Source organism: Otolemur garnettii, unplaced genomic scaffold, assembly GCF_000181295.1.
Source record: "Otolemur garnettii isolate 467f Iridium unplaced genomic scaffold, OtoGar3 scaffold00009, whole genome shotgun sequence".
Classification (NCBI taxonomy): Eukaryota; Metazoa; Chordata; class Mammalia; order Primates; family Galagidae; genus Otolemur; species Otolemur garnettii.
The window spans coordinates 36,890,530-36,907,751 of NW_003852404.1; the positions used below are offsets into that span (position 1 = coordinate 36,890,530).

At 39.0% G+C, this 17,222-nt stretch overlaps 2 protein-coding genes across 3 annotated transcripts; one reads left to right on the plus strand and one right to left on the minus strand.

The window, feature by feature from the left end:
- Positions 1-362: 362 nt before the first annotated feature.
- Positions 363-7,723, minus strand: CLDND1 (claudin domain containing 1). 2 transcript variants are annotated; one of them, XM_012801527.1, is made up of 6 exons: positions 7,517-7,723; positions 6,309-6,359; positions 5,774-6,083; positions 3,413-3,523; positions 1,938-2,075; positions 363-1,760 (listed from the first exon to the last, which is right to left on the minus strand). In XM_012801527.1, exons 3-6 carry the CDS (start codon positions 6,063-6,065, stop codon positions 1,540-1,542), a joined length of 762 nt encoding a protein of 253 aa, XP_012656981.1. In that variant the 5' UTR covers positions 6,066-6,083; positions 6,309-6,359; positions 7,517-7,723; the 3' UTR covers positions 363-1,539. The 2 variants fall into 2 exon arrangements, with proteins under 2 accessions (XP_012656981.1, XP_003783994.1); XM_003783946.2 differs by lacking the exon at positions 6,309-6,359.
- Positions 7,724-15,306: 7,583 nt separating this feature from the next.
- On the plus strand, positions 15,307-16,440 carry GPR15 (G protein-coupled receptor 15). The gene has a single exon (XM_003783949.3). The coding sequence runs from the start codon at positions 15,334-15,336 to the stop codon at positions 16,414-16,416; it is 1,083 nt and encodes a 360-aa protein (XP_003783997.1). The 5' UTR covers positions 15,307-15,333; the 3' UTR covers positions 16,417-16,440.
- The last annotated feature ends 782 nt before the right edge of the window (positions 16,441-17,222 follow it).

Below are 17,222 nucleotides of genomic sequence, written 5' to 3' on the forward strand. Positions count from 1 at the left end.
TTTCACAGGCAGTAACTGGCTAGAGAGTAATGCTGGGTTTGTTTGTAGTCAGAAGCTGACTTGATTTCTTTCATACAGAACACAAACATCTGCACCATTAAATAACTTTATAGAAAACTAGCCACATTACGATACACAGAGATCACAACTAGCTGAAAACATGTTTTAAAATTTATTTTCTAAGGGGAGAAAGAGTTCCTACACTTTCTGGAAGATAAAACAGAGACCCAAACACAGGACACAGACAGCCCTGTAGAGCACTACTTTTTTTCTACAGATTCTCATTCTGAATCCTGTATTTCTTTAGCCTACAAATATAAGATAGAAATCAATTCAGACACTCTACACACAATTTATTTGAGTCTCTTCTCGTTTTTAATTTTATTTTTTAAAAAAGACAGATTTAGGATATGGTAAGAAATTACTAAGTTACATGTTTTTTAAATCTGTCAATTGCTACAGTAATGGAATAAATAAATAAGATTTTTTAAATTTCAATGTTTATAGACATATTTATAAAAAAATGACTGAATTAGAAGACATTAAATAATGTTGGTACACACCAGGAAGAGATGTAGGCAAGGAAAGGCACATCATTTTACCACAAGAAATAAAGACCATAGTTAAGAGTTTAATGGACAGCCAAAACTTTAGATCTTGTGGTAGGTTTCCCAGCTCTGGAGGGTCAGCATGGTGGAAACTTCTTTATAGAATTTGGCTGGAATAAATGGATTATCAGTTGGGGAATTTTACTCTGTGACTTTAATGTTAAAAAGAAAGCACGCTTTTAATAATAAGCTTGGTATATGAAGCGGGAAAGAGCAAAAATCTAGAACGGCTTGGTGGTACTGAAAAGCCTACTAAGGAGAGTTTACAAAAATTAAAATAATAAGATTAACCATTTTGTCTGACTTAGAATTTTTACATTACAAATTTAAAATTTCTAGTAAACACTGTATTTTTCACTTCTTGTAGACAGAACTTGATAGAAACAGCTGCCATATTTCACCTCAGATGAAGCTATGTGCCATGGTCAGGGAAGAGGATCTCAGATAATTTCCAAATTTTAAGAGAGCACTAATAACCCTGAATGACTGGCTATCTACAACAGCAAAGTGAACATGAAGTTTTTACAATTAGAGGTTTCCCAAAGAAACTAAAGAGTTTCTAGTTGAATAGATAGTTACCTTACTTTAACTGAAAAGTCCAACAAACATTAGCAGAACTTGTTTGTTTCCTACTGCCAATTTTCTTTCACAAATTTGTGGCAAGTCTTTATCCATTCTTTCTGTCTGGACTCTGAGCCTAAATTAGTTTGTCTGAAAGATGGAACCACTTAGAGTAAACCACATAAATTTTTAGTTGTATTAAGTGCTATTTAGTGGTGTGTGTATGTATAAATACAATATATTTCCAGAATAAAATGGTATATCCACAAAAAAATAAAAATTAAATAAAAAAACAAATGGGAAGGGACAAAATAAAAAGTCATTATTAAAAAATAAAAAAATGGCAATTGTAAAGCAGGCAGCTTCCCACTCAGGCCACGCGATACGCCCTCATCAACATGTACTCTTTCCGGTTGGTGTGAGCGGCCCACATGAAGAGAGCAGAAGCCATGAACTGTAAGGGAGCTGAGACACAAGCCAGGCAGAAGGACCATCCAAATTCACCAGATACATTCTCAGGCAGCTCTAGTTTCTCATGGAGTAGTTCAATTCCAGCAACGTAACAACTTACTGAGCCCAGTGTACAAAGACCTTGGGGTAGGGTGGGGGGGATTTAGAAAACAAAATAAAACATTAATAGGTAAGAACATAGTACAAAGCTTTTCAGGCAAGATGGTAGCTAATAATATGTGAGTGTTTAAGAATTATAATATCTGGTCCCTAGAGAGACGGAAGAAGCTAAAAGGTAAAAATGATGCCAAGACCTACCTGCAAGGAGGTGGAGAATGCCCGTGGCAATGGTGGGATACAAGCTTCGGCAAATACAAGCACAAAGTCCAATCAAAGCCCCAAAGCACATTAAACCTAAACTAACAAAAGGTAGCAGAAACTGGCAACGCCAAAGATCTAATTTTTAAAAAGAGAGAAAAAGAAAGAATTTAAATGTTACCATGATTTCAATGTTAAATTCTATCATATTCTAATTAGATTTTTTCCTCAAAAAGTGAGAAGTATTTTAACATTGAGACTCCTTTTCTAAAGCACATTGTTTAAAAGGATGCTAAGTTTGTCCTGATAAAAGCAAAAGGACACTAACAGGTAAAAATTACTGAAGGCTTTCTATGCGCCATTCAATGTTTGCTCTACACATGCTTTATGTCTTAATCCTCCCAACAAGTCTAGGAAATAGGCATGGTTGGGCCTCCACACCTGAGGATTCAAGCAAAAACAGTCTGTCTGCCTCTACATACAAACAGTATCTTAACCCTTATTGGATCCAAGCAGTAATAACACGTAAAAGGTGATTAGAAAAGACCTGTCTTGCAGGGCTGTTGATACAGTATACATAAAGCACAAAACAGAGAATCTAGAATATACTACGCACTCAATAAAAGGCAGTTTTAATTGTCATAAATTCCTCACCAAAATGGAAAGAAAACTGATGACCTTAAAAAAAAATTCCCATTCCATTTTCAGATAATTTTAACTATTAGCAATGCATTAATAATATCAATCTTAACCAAATTTTACCTTTTGCACTGGCTTTACTTTCTGGGACTTCTTAAGTCTTTTAACTTACTTCACTTCAAACTCTACTAGTGATAAACTTCTTGCTATGCACTCCCACTGCAAAAATGAATACTTGTAGTTCATTCAACCTTTTTTTTCATAACATAGCCATTCTTCTAGACAACCACTGGGAAAGTCTCTATAGTCCGAAAACAGAGGCTCAAATCTGAAGATGGTTTTCAAGGGCTGCCTGGCCATCAAGAAATAGGATGTTCCCAATAAATATTTTATTTTTTTTGATATCAACACTTTTGTTACTACCACCTAGGATCGAATTAAGACTTTCGCAGACTTGACACTCAATGACTCATTTATAGCTTGCAGTCAATTTTTCACCTATGCCTATCTGAACTCAGGCAGCAGAAATGGTTAATTCAAATACAGGAATTTATAATTTATTTCCTCTTAATTAAATGAGTCCATTAATAACTTCTTGTGGAAGTGTGGATACCATCATCCAACGTATTAGCAACCACCCTGAACTTTAATTCATTGGAAATCTGGTGATTATGCCCCTCCTTCTAAAATACCTTATCATCAGAGAGTTCTTTGGGATACTGCAGAGATCTTATTTCAAGCTGATACTACCTACTAACTCATCTTATTCCAAAAACAGAACTCAACAAAAGACAAAATTATTTTCCCAAGTGCCCTAGTGAAATTAAAGTACTCACAGGTCCGAAGTAGATCGATTCCACTATTGTGGTTTCCGGGATCAACAAATTTCTCCATGAACTGCTCAGTCAGTGTGAAACTCATACATTTTGTGACCACATCAAATGACTCTGGAACAAGAACAATAATAGCTTGTTTTAATTATAAACATTTAACAATAATGTCTTTCAGTACGCATTCTCTGAAGTAAAAAGTGATATAGACAGACTTTTCCAGAGGAATAAGCAATTTCTTTGGCCTAGACTGACACATAAGACGTATAGAACAATGGATGCCACTGGTTCTCAGTAGCAGGCTGAAGACACGGGTGCAAAGAAAGGGGAAAGAAAAAAGTAGCAGTAAAATGAATGACAGAACATATATATAAGAAGACTATGAAAAGCAGGAGGGGACAAACACTAAAACAAACAGGACCTTTGATCTTCTCCTCCAACCTGCTCTACCAGCTGCATCCCCATCTCAGGAAATGACAATTCTGCCCTTTCAGTTCCTCATCCAGAAATTTGAAGAGTCATTATCACTAATTCGCACTCCATCAGGAAATCCTAAGTTCTTCCTTCAAAATATATCCAGAATCCAGCTGCTGCTTAATACCACCACCTTGTCTGGGTCATAATCATCTCTTAACCTGAATTACTGCAACAGCTCCTAACCAGGTCCTAGCTGCCTGTCTGTTCTTACCTCACCACATCAGCCAAGGTGACCAGATCATGTCTCACCATTACTCAAAGCCCGCCATGACTCACCACTGTATTCAGAGTAAAAAGCCGAAGTCTTCACCATGCCTAAACAGTCCTGTACGATTTACCCAACTCCTGGAGTACATCTCTGACAGCATCCCCAACTCTCCCACCCTCTCCCTCCATTCAGGTTCAGCAGCTTCCTTGATGATCTCTGAATATTTCAGGCATGCACCTACCATAGGGCCTTTCAGTAGCTGTTCCTGCCAACCTAAATGATTACCCTTCCCTCAATTACCTATGTACCCAAAGCCTTTAGTACATCAAGTCTTTACTCAACTGGTATCTTATCAATGAGGCCTTGACTGAACTATCCTATTAAAAATCATAACCTATGCCCACCAATACTCCCTTTCCCACATATTTCCAAATCCCCTGTATTTTGTTCTATCTTTCCCAGACACACTGTGATCTTCTAATATTTATGTTTCATGCAGAATGTTTATTGCCTGTCACCTCTTAAGTAGAATGCTAGCTCCCCAAGTAAGGACTTTTGTTTGTTTTCTTCTCTGATATTCTCTAACCTAAAAGGCTTCAGCATATCAAAGCATACAATAAATATTTGAGTAAATAACTAAATGACTGGTCAGACTCCTAAATCAAGCACTCCTGTACACTTATAAGTAGAATTGAACATTTTACAATGATCTTTAACCAGCTTTCTCTCCTTTCTTTCCAAACTACCTTTTCTTCATATATAACAACATCCTAGCATTCTTGTGATATATGGTAATTCAAGCCTGTTCTGCTGATTTGGATACAATGCTTTTCCACTAAGAGGCAAACAGGAGTCCTTATAAACAAAAATATAAAGTTGTTCCTTACAAAGAGCTCTAAAGCTTCTATTTTAATTAACTGGAAATTAAAACCTTTAAGTGTTAAATACGAATGCTCACAAAATAAACCTGAAATAATACAACTTAGATTTTTTTCTTTATTTCTGTAATACAAAATTTTTAACTACAAACCCTGTATCAAAATTATTATAAATCAGTCTCAGATATACAAATATTTAAATGCAGAGCTGGTGGAATTACATCCTCCAAGATATAGGGGACAAATTATAGATATGTATTATAATGCAACTAACCGATAAAAGGACAACCAATTCACATTTGCTGACTTGATTCTGGATGTTAGTCCTTTTGTAGTTACTATATAAAATCTTCCAGTGTACTTTTCCGACTATTATACATATTTCCTCACGATATATGTGAGGTTAATAAAAAGTATTTAAATGAATAAACAAATTTTGTTTACAGCTTTCCCAAGAAGTTACCTTTATAGTTAATACACATTTAAAGTCTTCCAATGTATTTTTCCAACTATATACATAGTATTTCTTCGCAACATACGTGAGATTAATAAAAGGTATTTTCATGAGTAAATAAGTACCAAAGTTTTAAATGGCTTTCCCAAGAACAATTACTCATACATCTAATGAGTACCACAGTAATGCATAGAAGTTGGGGAGAGAAGGTAGAAGGCAAATAAGAAACACATAAGATTTCTTTCTTTGAAGAGAAGAGAACCCAACAAACCTGCTATACATAATTGGGCAATCACCAGGTCACTTTATTGAGAAGGTAATGGAGAGAGAACTTAAAATAAGAGAAATACCTGTCCTTTCTGGTGGGCTATACCAATGTGTATTTTTAGGTATGGTGATACACCGTCTCCACAATCCCACGGTGCCATTATATCGAAAAAGTGCATCATTGTAAGTCTTTTCATCTGCCTCATCACTAACAAAGTCCTCCCACAGGTTTTTGTTCAAATCACTGGAATTTTCTTGAACTGGACTTCGATATTCATACCAGAAGTCTGTGCCAATTGAGGCTGCCATGTAGATGGTGGAAATGAGGCTAAGCACACAAGCAATTACAAACGCTGTAGCAAAACGGTTATCCATTCTGGCATTCAGACTGCTCTGTTTAAAAATTGAAGAAAGAAGAAAAGTTAGACTTCAGGGACAAATAATAAACTTTGAAAGGAATTATATTGAAACCACCCTTTTACCCTATTCCCCATCCCTTGGTTCTTTAAAGTAGTATATAATCATTAAGGAATTTTATCATACAAAAGCAAGCATGTTCTTAATTAAATTTAAAACAAAACTCATTCTCATAAAAGTACTTATGGAATGCTCACATACCCAGGATGCTACGGAGACAGAGGTCTTGTTCTCTAGTCTATCACCTGCATACTAAAACAGACAACACTGAAATGGACATACACATTACAGATACAAACAGTTGACATGCCCGTGGTCAGCAGTGTACCGTGCATACATTTTTAATTAGAGACTGAATTTTTACACAAGCTGCAGAGCATTAAGTAGTTCTGGTTTTGAGAGTGAAAAGCATAGGAAAAAGAAGCAGTAGAAATTGTCTCCTCCCAGTTTCCTCCAAAGAGGGAAGCCTCCTAAAACAAGGGTAAGAGTCCAGGAGCTATTTGGAAGACAAAGTTGAAGATGTCTGTTAGCCCGCAGGGAAAGGTTGTTCTAGGAATACAGAATAGCAGAAAGAACAATAACACGTAATAATGGTAAATATCAATCTCCCTCTAATCCATTAAGGCTAAGCCAAAGCTCCTTAACGCTGCCAAATTCTTCACTCCTATCTACTTTCCCCACTCCTTATACTTCTGAACCTCCACAGCTTCAACCTCGCTCTATCCCTAAAACCTACAGTGCAACATATGTACATAAAAACTAAATGATCCTTCCTAAGGCAGACAAGTCTGAACTAGGGAAAACAATGCACACTCCCAAGGCGTGTACAGGGCTCAAAAGCAGTAGTAAATGGCCGCAGTAAAATGACTCTAAGGCGGACCACGCTGAGTCAAATACTAGACTGCAAGTATACACCGCGATGGTACTAACCACCTTAGGAAGGTGCGGGAAAACAGGATCGCAAACTGTGGTGGCCGAGTTTGTTAGATGGGAAGTGACTCAGGAAACATAAGGGCAATTACGGTAATTAACGATAACTCAAGTTGTTGGGTCTGTATTTTGATTTTTTTATAAGTCCCCCTTCATCCTGGGCTCTCAAATGACCTTAAGAGGTCCCAGCACCAGGAACCGCGGCTCGTTCAAGCCGGACGCCGGGCACGGAGAGTTCGCGGGCCGCGCGGCGGGGCCGGGGGAGGCCGGGCGGGACTGGGCAGCCCAGCGCGGCCCCCGGCCAGGGGCCCCTGGTACCCAGTCAGGCCCCTCCCAGACCGCTCGGGCAGGAAAACCCCAGCCCCTCAAAACCCGCCCAGTCCCGACCGCGCACGGGAAGGGGGCCCCCTCGTCAAACCGCCAGGAACGTCGAACAGCTCCGCGCCCCCCTCCCGGCAACGCCGGCCCCGCTCACTCACCGCCCATCCTCTTGCTCCGCCAGCCTCACCCTCTAGCTCAGACCACAGCACCCTACTCTCCCCGCGCCTCCTCTGACGCACTTCCCTGCAGAGCCCGCCCCCTCCATAACTCCCGCGCCTCCGCCTCCGCCTCCACCCCGGGCCGGGCCGAGACCCGCGGCCGAGGGGGCTTGTGGGAGTTGTAGGAGGGCCCGAAGGAAAGCTGGCGGCGGCCGGCATGCCTGCGCCCGCGCGGGGCATTGTGGGGGATGTAGTTCCGCTCCCGAGGGCGACTCGGTGCGCAAAACGGAGGTCTAGACTGATGGATTCCTTTATTTTAGGAAGAAAGGGATGAAGGTCCAGAAGTGAGATGCCCTGCCTCCGGTCACAGCTAGTCCGAGATTGTGACCTGTATAATTCAGATCAGGGTTTCAGACTTATGTTTTCTCTTATCACATCACGCTGCCTCTAAATATAAGTGTAAATGAATAGAATTCTACTTTGGAAATATTACCCATTGTTTCCCCCCACCCGCTTCCCGCAAGCCTCCTCATTGGAGCAGAGGGTTTCTGGTTTTCTCGCTGAAGTTTAGACTAAGAAGGACGTGGACTAAGACGGTACCCATCTAGAATGTAACATTATTTGGGTTTCATAAAATTTATGTTCATAGCTGCCTTTTTCTATGACAAGTGATTAGTTTTCTATTGTAATGTTTTCTTTTAAAATTAATTTCGGTTGATTTAAAAAATATTGTTAGTAGTAATGATAATACCAGATACGTCAAAAATGTGAATTAAAAAATTGAAAAAGTGGTATTTGAAAAAGACTGAAGTTTGGGGAACATTACTTCAGCATATAAGGTCATGGTCAGCAGGGGAGATTGCAGATGACTGTGTCGCGTGATTCTAAACTTTCAAGTTTTGCACAGATATTCAAAGACAGGAAGCAGGGACATCTTAGCAGTAATGTGTCGTCCTGGGACAAGTAAAAGATGGTTTCTCAACAGATACCTAGAGAGACAGCTGACTCAAGGACCAGAGTGCTATCAGGCCCCCACCCTACTCCCTAATGCCTTGGAATGTAACCACTACATAAGGGAAAGCTGGGGCCCTCAAGCTGATACAAAATTTCTATCACCCCTACAGACTGAAGGCATGATACCTGTTTTTCTATCTGTAGTTTTATTTTTTTCAGCTAATCGGTGAGCTGATATTCGTATATAGTGAACAGATAACATAATAGAGAAATATTCAAACATGATACTGTATTTTCATGTATAATACCTAATCAAGGAAGAATTTTGTCAGGGGTGCCCACTAGAGAAAGTTGTGGAGGTGCACAGGCAAATTGTCAATATGTGATAAGCCTTGTAAATGCATTTATGTATAAGGAAATGTCTCCATCCGTTGGCTTTTCATTAGAAATCTCCTACATTCAGATCCACCTTTCCACTGAAGTCCCATGGCCAATAAACCCAAGAGAGAAGAAGAAAACAGTTTATAGCTAGGGGAACTGAGAACCAGGGAGAGTAACTGACATAGTGGCAAACTTGAATATTTAAGTAAACATGCTAGTTTTGTGACTTTGCACAATATACTTAACCTTCTTTAAGTCTCCATTGTCTTTTCTTTAAAACATAGATGTTGACAATAGCATCTATCCCACTGCATCATCATGAGGTTTAAATGAGAAAATACAAATAAAATGCCCAGTACAGGACCTAGGGCTTAGTAAAGAATGACTAAAATAGTAGTATTTGCAAATATTTGTTGAACGCCTATAATATTTGAGGAAGGTCAGTATAAACAGCCTTTTAAAGCTCCCTGGTTGATTTCCCCTAATGAGACAGAGACAGAGATAGACGTTCCTGAACACTTCCGTGGGTGTAAGAATCTCTGGACTAATTGCCAAAGGACTAGGAAAGACTTACCAAAACCAATATCTTGGAGGTCCTTGTTTAGCCCTGCTCATGAGATTCCCAAGCCTAGGAACATTTCATATACAAGTCATCATGACTCAGGAGGTGGCTGTTTCTGGGAAGACCTGCAAAGAAGGATGATGCTTTCACACAAGTCTTCAGAATGCCCAGGAAACACCCAGGACAAATTTCACTACCAACTTACTGTGAATCTGGAAACAGCTGCGTATGTGAAGTTTTGACCACCCTGATCCTCTCAGCACAAAGGATATGTTCTTCCTCCTCACACCCAGTTCCACCAACTACACAACCACAACCATATTTTTGGTTTATCTCTGCATCTTTAGTGTTTTCTCATTTTTAGTCAGGCTTGCTTGTTCTGTGGTAAAAATAAATCCTTAATAAATCAATGAAGCAAAATTTCTACTTCTGTTTCTTACTTTGCTATTTGGGAAATGGTAGCTGGCCTCACATTTTCACAAATGTTAAAAATGATTCACTTCAATCACATACAGATTATAGAATTTAGGTTTAAAAGAAAAGTTGGACTAAGCTTCTTCTTAACTTGTTAAAGATGGGTCTAGCTTCCACAGGAAGGCGTTACACTACATTTAAAATAAACCAAATAACTGAAAATCTAAATATTCAGATATTATAACTATATTATAACCATAACACATATGTTATTAAGTGCTTATGAAATAATTCTTCTTCACACAAAAAATTCTCTTCAATACCAAATTCCCTTATATACAAAAATATGATTTTATTTTTTAATTGCACATTTTTAGGAACTAAAAATTCTGTTAAGTGAGACACATCTACTTCATGTTTTTCTCATGTAGTTTTGTCCTAGTTGTTTTCTTTAAGAACTCTTTTAGATTTCAGGAGGCAGAGGTAATATGTACAAGCTCCAGGTTCCAACCAAGAACAATCCTTTTAAAAAGATACTGATCTTTGAATTTCCTTGCACCCATTTACTCTAAATCCAGGGCAAGGCGAATAGAAAAGTGTATCCAAAATAGTTCCTTTCTTTTAGTAATTCCTATAAACTGCCACATACAGCAACAAATTATAATTGTTACAATATCCACACTTTGAAGGATAGTGAATGGACCATATGTAGATGAGAAGTTTAATTTATTTTACAATCACCAGCAGGTCTTTGGTAAATGACCCCTTTTGGGGTCCCAGGGTCCTTTTTTTACCAATATAATTGGTAAAAAATTATAAAGCTCTAAAGTCTCATGGTTTTAGACCATAGAGGCTAACAAGCCACAGCATGCTGGTTGCAAATCACTGGTATAACTTAACCAAAAAAGAAATGTTGTGCTAACTTATAAATATCTCTTCATATCAGTTTGTGATATGATAAAGATCTCATTGGGTCTTCATCACATCATATCACAGATTGAATAGAAAAGCTGTCCAAAAAATTTGTAAAAAGTCCTTACTCATTGGAAATAACTCAAAATTCAAGCATGATGAAGCCCAGGTCTATAAACATTTGTTGTAGCAACTGCTGGATGCCAGAGACATCAACATAAATAAACATAATTTTTGCCATGAATGACCTAAATCCAGATTAAATCTATTATCATGAAAAAGCCTAAAGTAATATTCCTAGAGTAGTGACATCATTGCTCTCTATATAGATATTAGGTTTTAAGAGCAATAATCCAATGAATCAAAGGGGGCTGATAACAGCAAGTACATGCCACTTAATTTGACATGACCTGATACTGCATTATATAGTGCTAAATTCTCCCACTAACTGTGAGAATAATGACTAAAGTATAAACAGTTTTCTAAGACTGGACTACTTAAAGATTATGAACTCTATGATATTCAAGTACAAAATGGGCAAGAGAATGTATGTAAAAATGAATAATTATACTGACTGATAAGATAAATGAGAAATAATCATGTGGCTTTGTGCTCTTTGCTACTTATTCTGGCACATATCAGCAGAGCATTATGAACAGAAAGTTTCACATCCAGGGACTTCTTTCCACTGGGTTACATGCATGTGTAGGAATCTCCACCTGATACGGTGGTTGATAGGGAAGAAGCCAAAGTAATATAATCATAAATCCAGAGACCACAATGTAACAGGGGTGGCTATGTTCTTACTGAATCTTTAGCCTACCTATGAAGCAGAAGCCGTAATAACGGATTCACTGAGGCAGATTTCAGTGGACAAAACCTTACCCTCTCTTCATCTTCAATATCTGATCTGCTTCTGAACAGATCTCAGGAATTGGAGCATAGAATAAGTAGGGCTCAGAAATCTAAATGAATTCTTAAAATTTTGTGAGATCCAGGCTTAAAGACTTCTACAAAGTTCAAATTTTGAGGTAATTCTTAAACTTTCTAAAAGATAGAAGCAAAATAATAACAAAGCATAACATAGAATATTGGTTAACTTATGTAAATTAGGACATAATTCTAAACTTTAGCTTGTATAAAAATCACTTTGGCTTCTTGTTAAACATAGGGTTCCAGGCTTCATCTTTAATAATTATGATTTAGTAGATTTAGGGCAGGGTTTAGAAATCTACAGTTCAGCAGATGTCACAAGGCGACTCTAAAATGTGGGCAATTTGGTCTGGTAACGACAGGTTCAAAGGGCTTTAGGAGTCCAAAAAGAACTTCAGTTGGGTAACTCCTAGATGACAGAAGCTAGTGGAGAGATAAGAGATGGACTCTGCCTTTAAGCTGCAGATTATGAGCTCAAGGGGTCAGATACTAAGGCAACTAACCATGTGAAATGAGATAGTAAGTACTTTACAAGCAGGATTTCTAAAGTTCTTAGGGAATACCAAGGAAGAAGCAGTTATTTCTGTTGGGGAAGAGAGTTGAGTGGTTTGTGGAACAATTCTTAAGAGGCAGCAGCTACGCTGGTACGCAGTACTTCAGCTACTGACATTCACATCTTATTCTTCTTTGGTCATCGCCCTGTTCTTACTGCCTTTTCATATACTTATGGAACCCAGTGTTGCTGATGGAACCCACTCTTGCTTTTGAGTTTTGATCTACGTGCAGGTGATTATTTTATTGTCAGTATCTTCATGTTTACTTCAAAGAGCTTTCAAAGTCCTAAAAATGACCGTTGCACCCAGCTTATTTAGAACTATGACCTTCTCTACTTTATCTACCTAACTTTATTGTGGGTTCTGTCTTATACCAGCATTGTACCCTGAGATATTAAAAGCCTTGGATTATGCTATGTGTTCCTTTTATGGCTTAAAACATTTAACATTTTTTCTAATTTGGGTCCCTAGATACTGTTGATTCATGCTGGATAGTTTCATATTGTAGCATTCTATCATTAATACAACATTTCAAAATGGCCATATACACATATGATAAAGGAAACTATTTTGTCTATAGATGCTTCAGTAGTTTGCTAAGGAAATCAGATTTATTTGAGATTGTTTACAACTTTTGATACTTCAGAGAAAATTTAAGGTCTACAGAATTAAAGTACTACCAAATGTTTATATTTAGAGTATGAGCATGAACTCATTTCCATTTTATAATAGTTGTATGTTGAGTTCTTGGGACATATCTAAAAATTAAGAAAAAAATTTAGGCAGAGTGCGGTGGCTCACACCTGTAACCCTAGAATCTGGGAGACTGGGGTTAGTGGATTGCCTGAGCTCAGGAGTTGAGACCAACCAGACATTGTGGCCAGCACCTATAACGTCCCAGCTACTTGGAAGGCTGAGGCAAGAGGATCGCTTGAGCCCAAGAGTTTCAGGTTGCTGTGACACCACGGCACTCTACCAAGAGCAACAAAGTGAGACTCTGTCTCACAAAAAAGAAAAAAAAAACTTAAAACCTAGAATCAACCTTATTTTCTCAAGTGCCAAAAGAACTTCTGATTGCAGAGCAGAAAATTCTAATATTAAAATTAAAGTACAATTACAAATAAAGGACACATATGATTAGTACCTTAACACACATTCACATACATACAGTATATACACATATAGATGATGTGTTTAAATACTCCATTTAATCCTTTTCAAGTAAATATTGTCCTACTTCAAATTATTTGACAAAATGAATCATTCTATTAAATAATAAGGCTTACCCAGAGGGAATGATTTCTGTCCCAGAAATGTCAAAGCTGTTAATTAGTTTCTCTGATCTGCAATCTATATTTAGTGAAGGATATGCCCCCTGTGAAGTTAAATGACTAGTGCTGAGCAGTCAGGGACACAGAAGAGGACAGGTCCAGGCCTAGAAACCAAGTCCTGAATGACTTCCTGGGACTGTCCCAGGTCAAGGGAGTGTCCATCCTTCTCTGACCTGGACCAGAGACTGACATGACCTTAGAGCACACCAGGAGGGAGAGAGAAGGAGCGAGCACAAGTAAGATCCTTCTGTTCAATGTACTCATTACTGAAGAGATGAAAGTTCAGCCGGAAGGGCTTCAAATGTTTAACAACTGTATTTTCATCTATAGCCACACATTTTTCTACATAATAGTAATATCAACCTGAAACTGGAATTTTGAAAATTAAATGAGAAAGAAGCAAGAAGAGAAAAACAGAGAGCCTGGCCAGTAAAGAACTGAAATAAATGGAATCAGTTTCAAAACTTGCTACATTTTTCTACAGTCTTCATAATATAGAAGGAAACGTATGAGGAAAAAATGGGAGGGAAGTCTTTCTGTTTTAGCCTGTTTCCCAAGTGCTTTGAATATACCCAAATCTTCCTATTGGAGTGCCTATGCTGGTGTGTTTGCTGCCTGGTCACTAACTCCCAAAGTAAGTTCACTGATGTATGTAGGTATTTAGCAACAAGCCAAGTTCAAATGCTAATATGTCACTGCTACAAAGGTACCAAATAATGAAGAGAAGATCAGAGGGCCTCCCAAGTCTGAAGAAGTATGATTGTATAAGGATTTGTAGGCAGAAAATCTCCTACCCCTAACTCTAACAACAAGGAGCTTCATGGGTTGAATTACTAGTAGATAAGAGGGTAAAAACAGCAGTGTGTGATTTTTTAAATCTCTGTTTGTAAGATTCCTAACAACAGTGCTTGCAGTTGGACCCTACTGAATTCATTTCCACTATTTTCTAAACAAACCTAATAAACTAACATTTCCAAGGCATCAACTACATACATGATGCTGTGCTAGTTGTAGTAGAAAATTTAAAATGATAATAATAATAAAAGCTCCAGACACAGTCCTAGCCTTTCGGGGATTTTTTAAAACTTACTGAAGGAGACAGGCTCAGTTATGTATGAAATGAAAGAGCCAGACAAATGACAAGAATTTCATGCCCTAATTGGAATCATGCTGCTTGCCCTGGATGTGAGTGGCTAGATCTGAAAAAAATTTCAATTCACTAGTTACGCAAGGAGAAACTTATTTCTTCATATTTCACCAATGAAGCAAATGAAAAGAGTATTTCATCATCATCGCCTCACAAGTCTAAAAGTAACACAGTCTGTCATATATGAAACAGAAGCCAGATCAAACAGAATCTCAGTGTCAGAAAAGCAGTGGAAATCTCTAAAGAAGGTGAGAAAAAACAATTTACTTCTTTATTTCTGGACTTAAAAAAACATTGAATATCTTGAAGAAAGAAGTCAAAAAGCACCTCAGTTTCATGGGCAAATGGAAATAAAGAAAACCACAACCACAACCAACCATCACCAATCAGAGCAGGGTTCCTTGGGGGCCCTTTCTGAGGATTGGTAGAAACTGCATGTTTAAGCCCCTGTTTTCATATTTGTCCAAGATCTCTAAAGGGAGAAGAAGAGAGAGAGAGAGGGAGGAGAGAGGAGAGAGGAGAGAGGCAAGAGGCAGGCACTGTATCCAAGCTCCCTTGAGAGTTCTAAAATTCAGACAAAAGCTTCCGAGGGAAGGAAACTTACCAGATTTGGCACCTGAGCTTTAGTGATGGACCCAGAAGCAGCCTCACTTTATTTGGATTATTCCTATGCTACAAGCCCAAACCCTGACCTCCAGGAGACCCGCTCCCACTTTCCTTACACCTCCGTCTTCCTTCCCGTCTTTTACACGGCTGTGTTCCTGATGGGAGTGCTGGGGAACCTCGTGCTCATGGGCGCGTTGCACTTCAAACAGGGTAGCCGAAGGCTCATCGACATCTTCATCATCAACCTCGCTGCCTCCGACTTTGTTTTCCTTGTCACGTTGCCCCTCTGGGTGGATAAAGAAGCATCTTTCGGCCTGTGGAGGACGGGCTCCTTCCTGTGCAAAGGCAGCTCCTACGTCATCTCGGTCAACATGCACTGCAGCGTGTTCCTGCTCACGTGCATGAGCGTGGACCGCTACCTGGCCATCGTGCACCCAGCCGCATCTAGAAAGTTCAGAAGGAGGGACTGCGCACAGGGGGTCTGTGCCAGCATCTGGTTTGTGTCCGGCCTCCTGGGCCTGCCCACCCTTCTGTCTAGGGAGCTCACGCTGATTGATGATAAGCCATACTGTGCAGAGAAAAAAGCAACTGCGGTGAAACTGATGTGGGCCCTGGTGGCCTTAATTTTCACCTTTTTTGTCCCCTTGCTGAGCATTGTGACCTGCTACTGTTGCATCACAAGGAAGCTATGCACCCACTATCAGCAGTCAGGAAAGCATAACAAAAAGCTGAAGAAATCCATAAAGATCATCTTCATCGTCGTGGCAGCATTTGTCATCTCCTGGCTGCCTTTTAATATTTTCAAGCTCCTGGCCATTGTCTCGGGGTTGCAGCAAGAACTCTACTTTTCCTCACCTGTTCTTCAGCTGGGCATGGAGGTGAGTGGACCCTTGGCATTTGCCAACAGCTGTGTCAACCCTCTCATTTACTATGTCTTTGACGGCTACATCCGCCGGGCCATAGTGCACTGCCTGTGTCCCTGCCTGAAGAACTATGACTTTGGGAGCAGCATTGAGACATCAGATAGTCACCTCACTAAGGCTCTCTCCAACTTCATTCATGCAGAGGATTCTACCAGGAGAAGGAAGAGGTCCGTGTCACTCTGAGAGGAACTGTGACATTTCAGGCTTTGTTGGGTGGTTGGGGAGTTAAATTTGTCAGCAACAAAGAAGGAAAGTATTAATGATAGGATTCATATTGCTTCCTAAATACAGGGAAAATTAATTTTTAAGGAGAGGACTGAAATGTCTCGGGGTGATACAGTTAGGCCACGTGCCATTTCTCAGCTGAGCAGCCTTAGTTGACCCTTGCCATGAAGTCCACCAGACCAAATACAATTCCCATCTGTTCTTGAACTCCTAGGTAAAGGCTTCTGTTTGAACCAGTTTCTTTCTTAATGATTATTAATAAGCGTGAGGGTCTCAAGAATCATGGTAACTTTATTTTCCCTATTGGCCTTCAAATTGGACTACATTTAAAAAATTCTACCCACTTTCTTCAGGTATGTAATGTAGTGACAATTCAGGTCCCCAAAATACAATACACCTACATTGTGTCATGAATTGTTCCTGAGTTATTAAGCTGCATTCTGGCCTCAATCTTTAAAGCTTTGTACAGTGATTCTTCATCAACTTCCAACCTTGTTATCCTATGTCCATTCACAATGGCTTTGGACTGGCCAAAGGTCAGGTGGATAAATTCATTTTATGTTGTGCCTATGATTTGGGACTTACTTTATCACTTGATCTTCTAGCATTTTAACACAAGCATAGGGCAAGGCTTGACCTCTGCCTTATAAGATATGTTGGTAGAACTGTATCTCATTTTTACAGTGTAGCAAGTACTTTTTAGTAGGGTTTTACTGTGCTCTTTTGTTTTCATTGCCTTCTAAATTAGGATTTGAGTTTGCTTT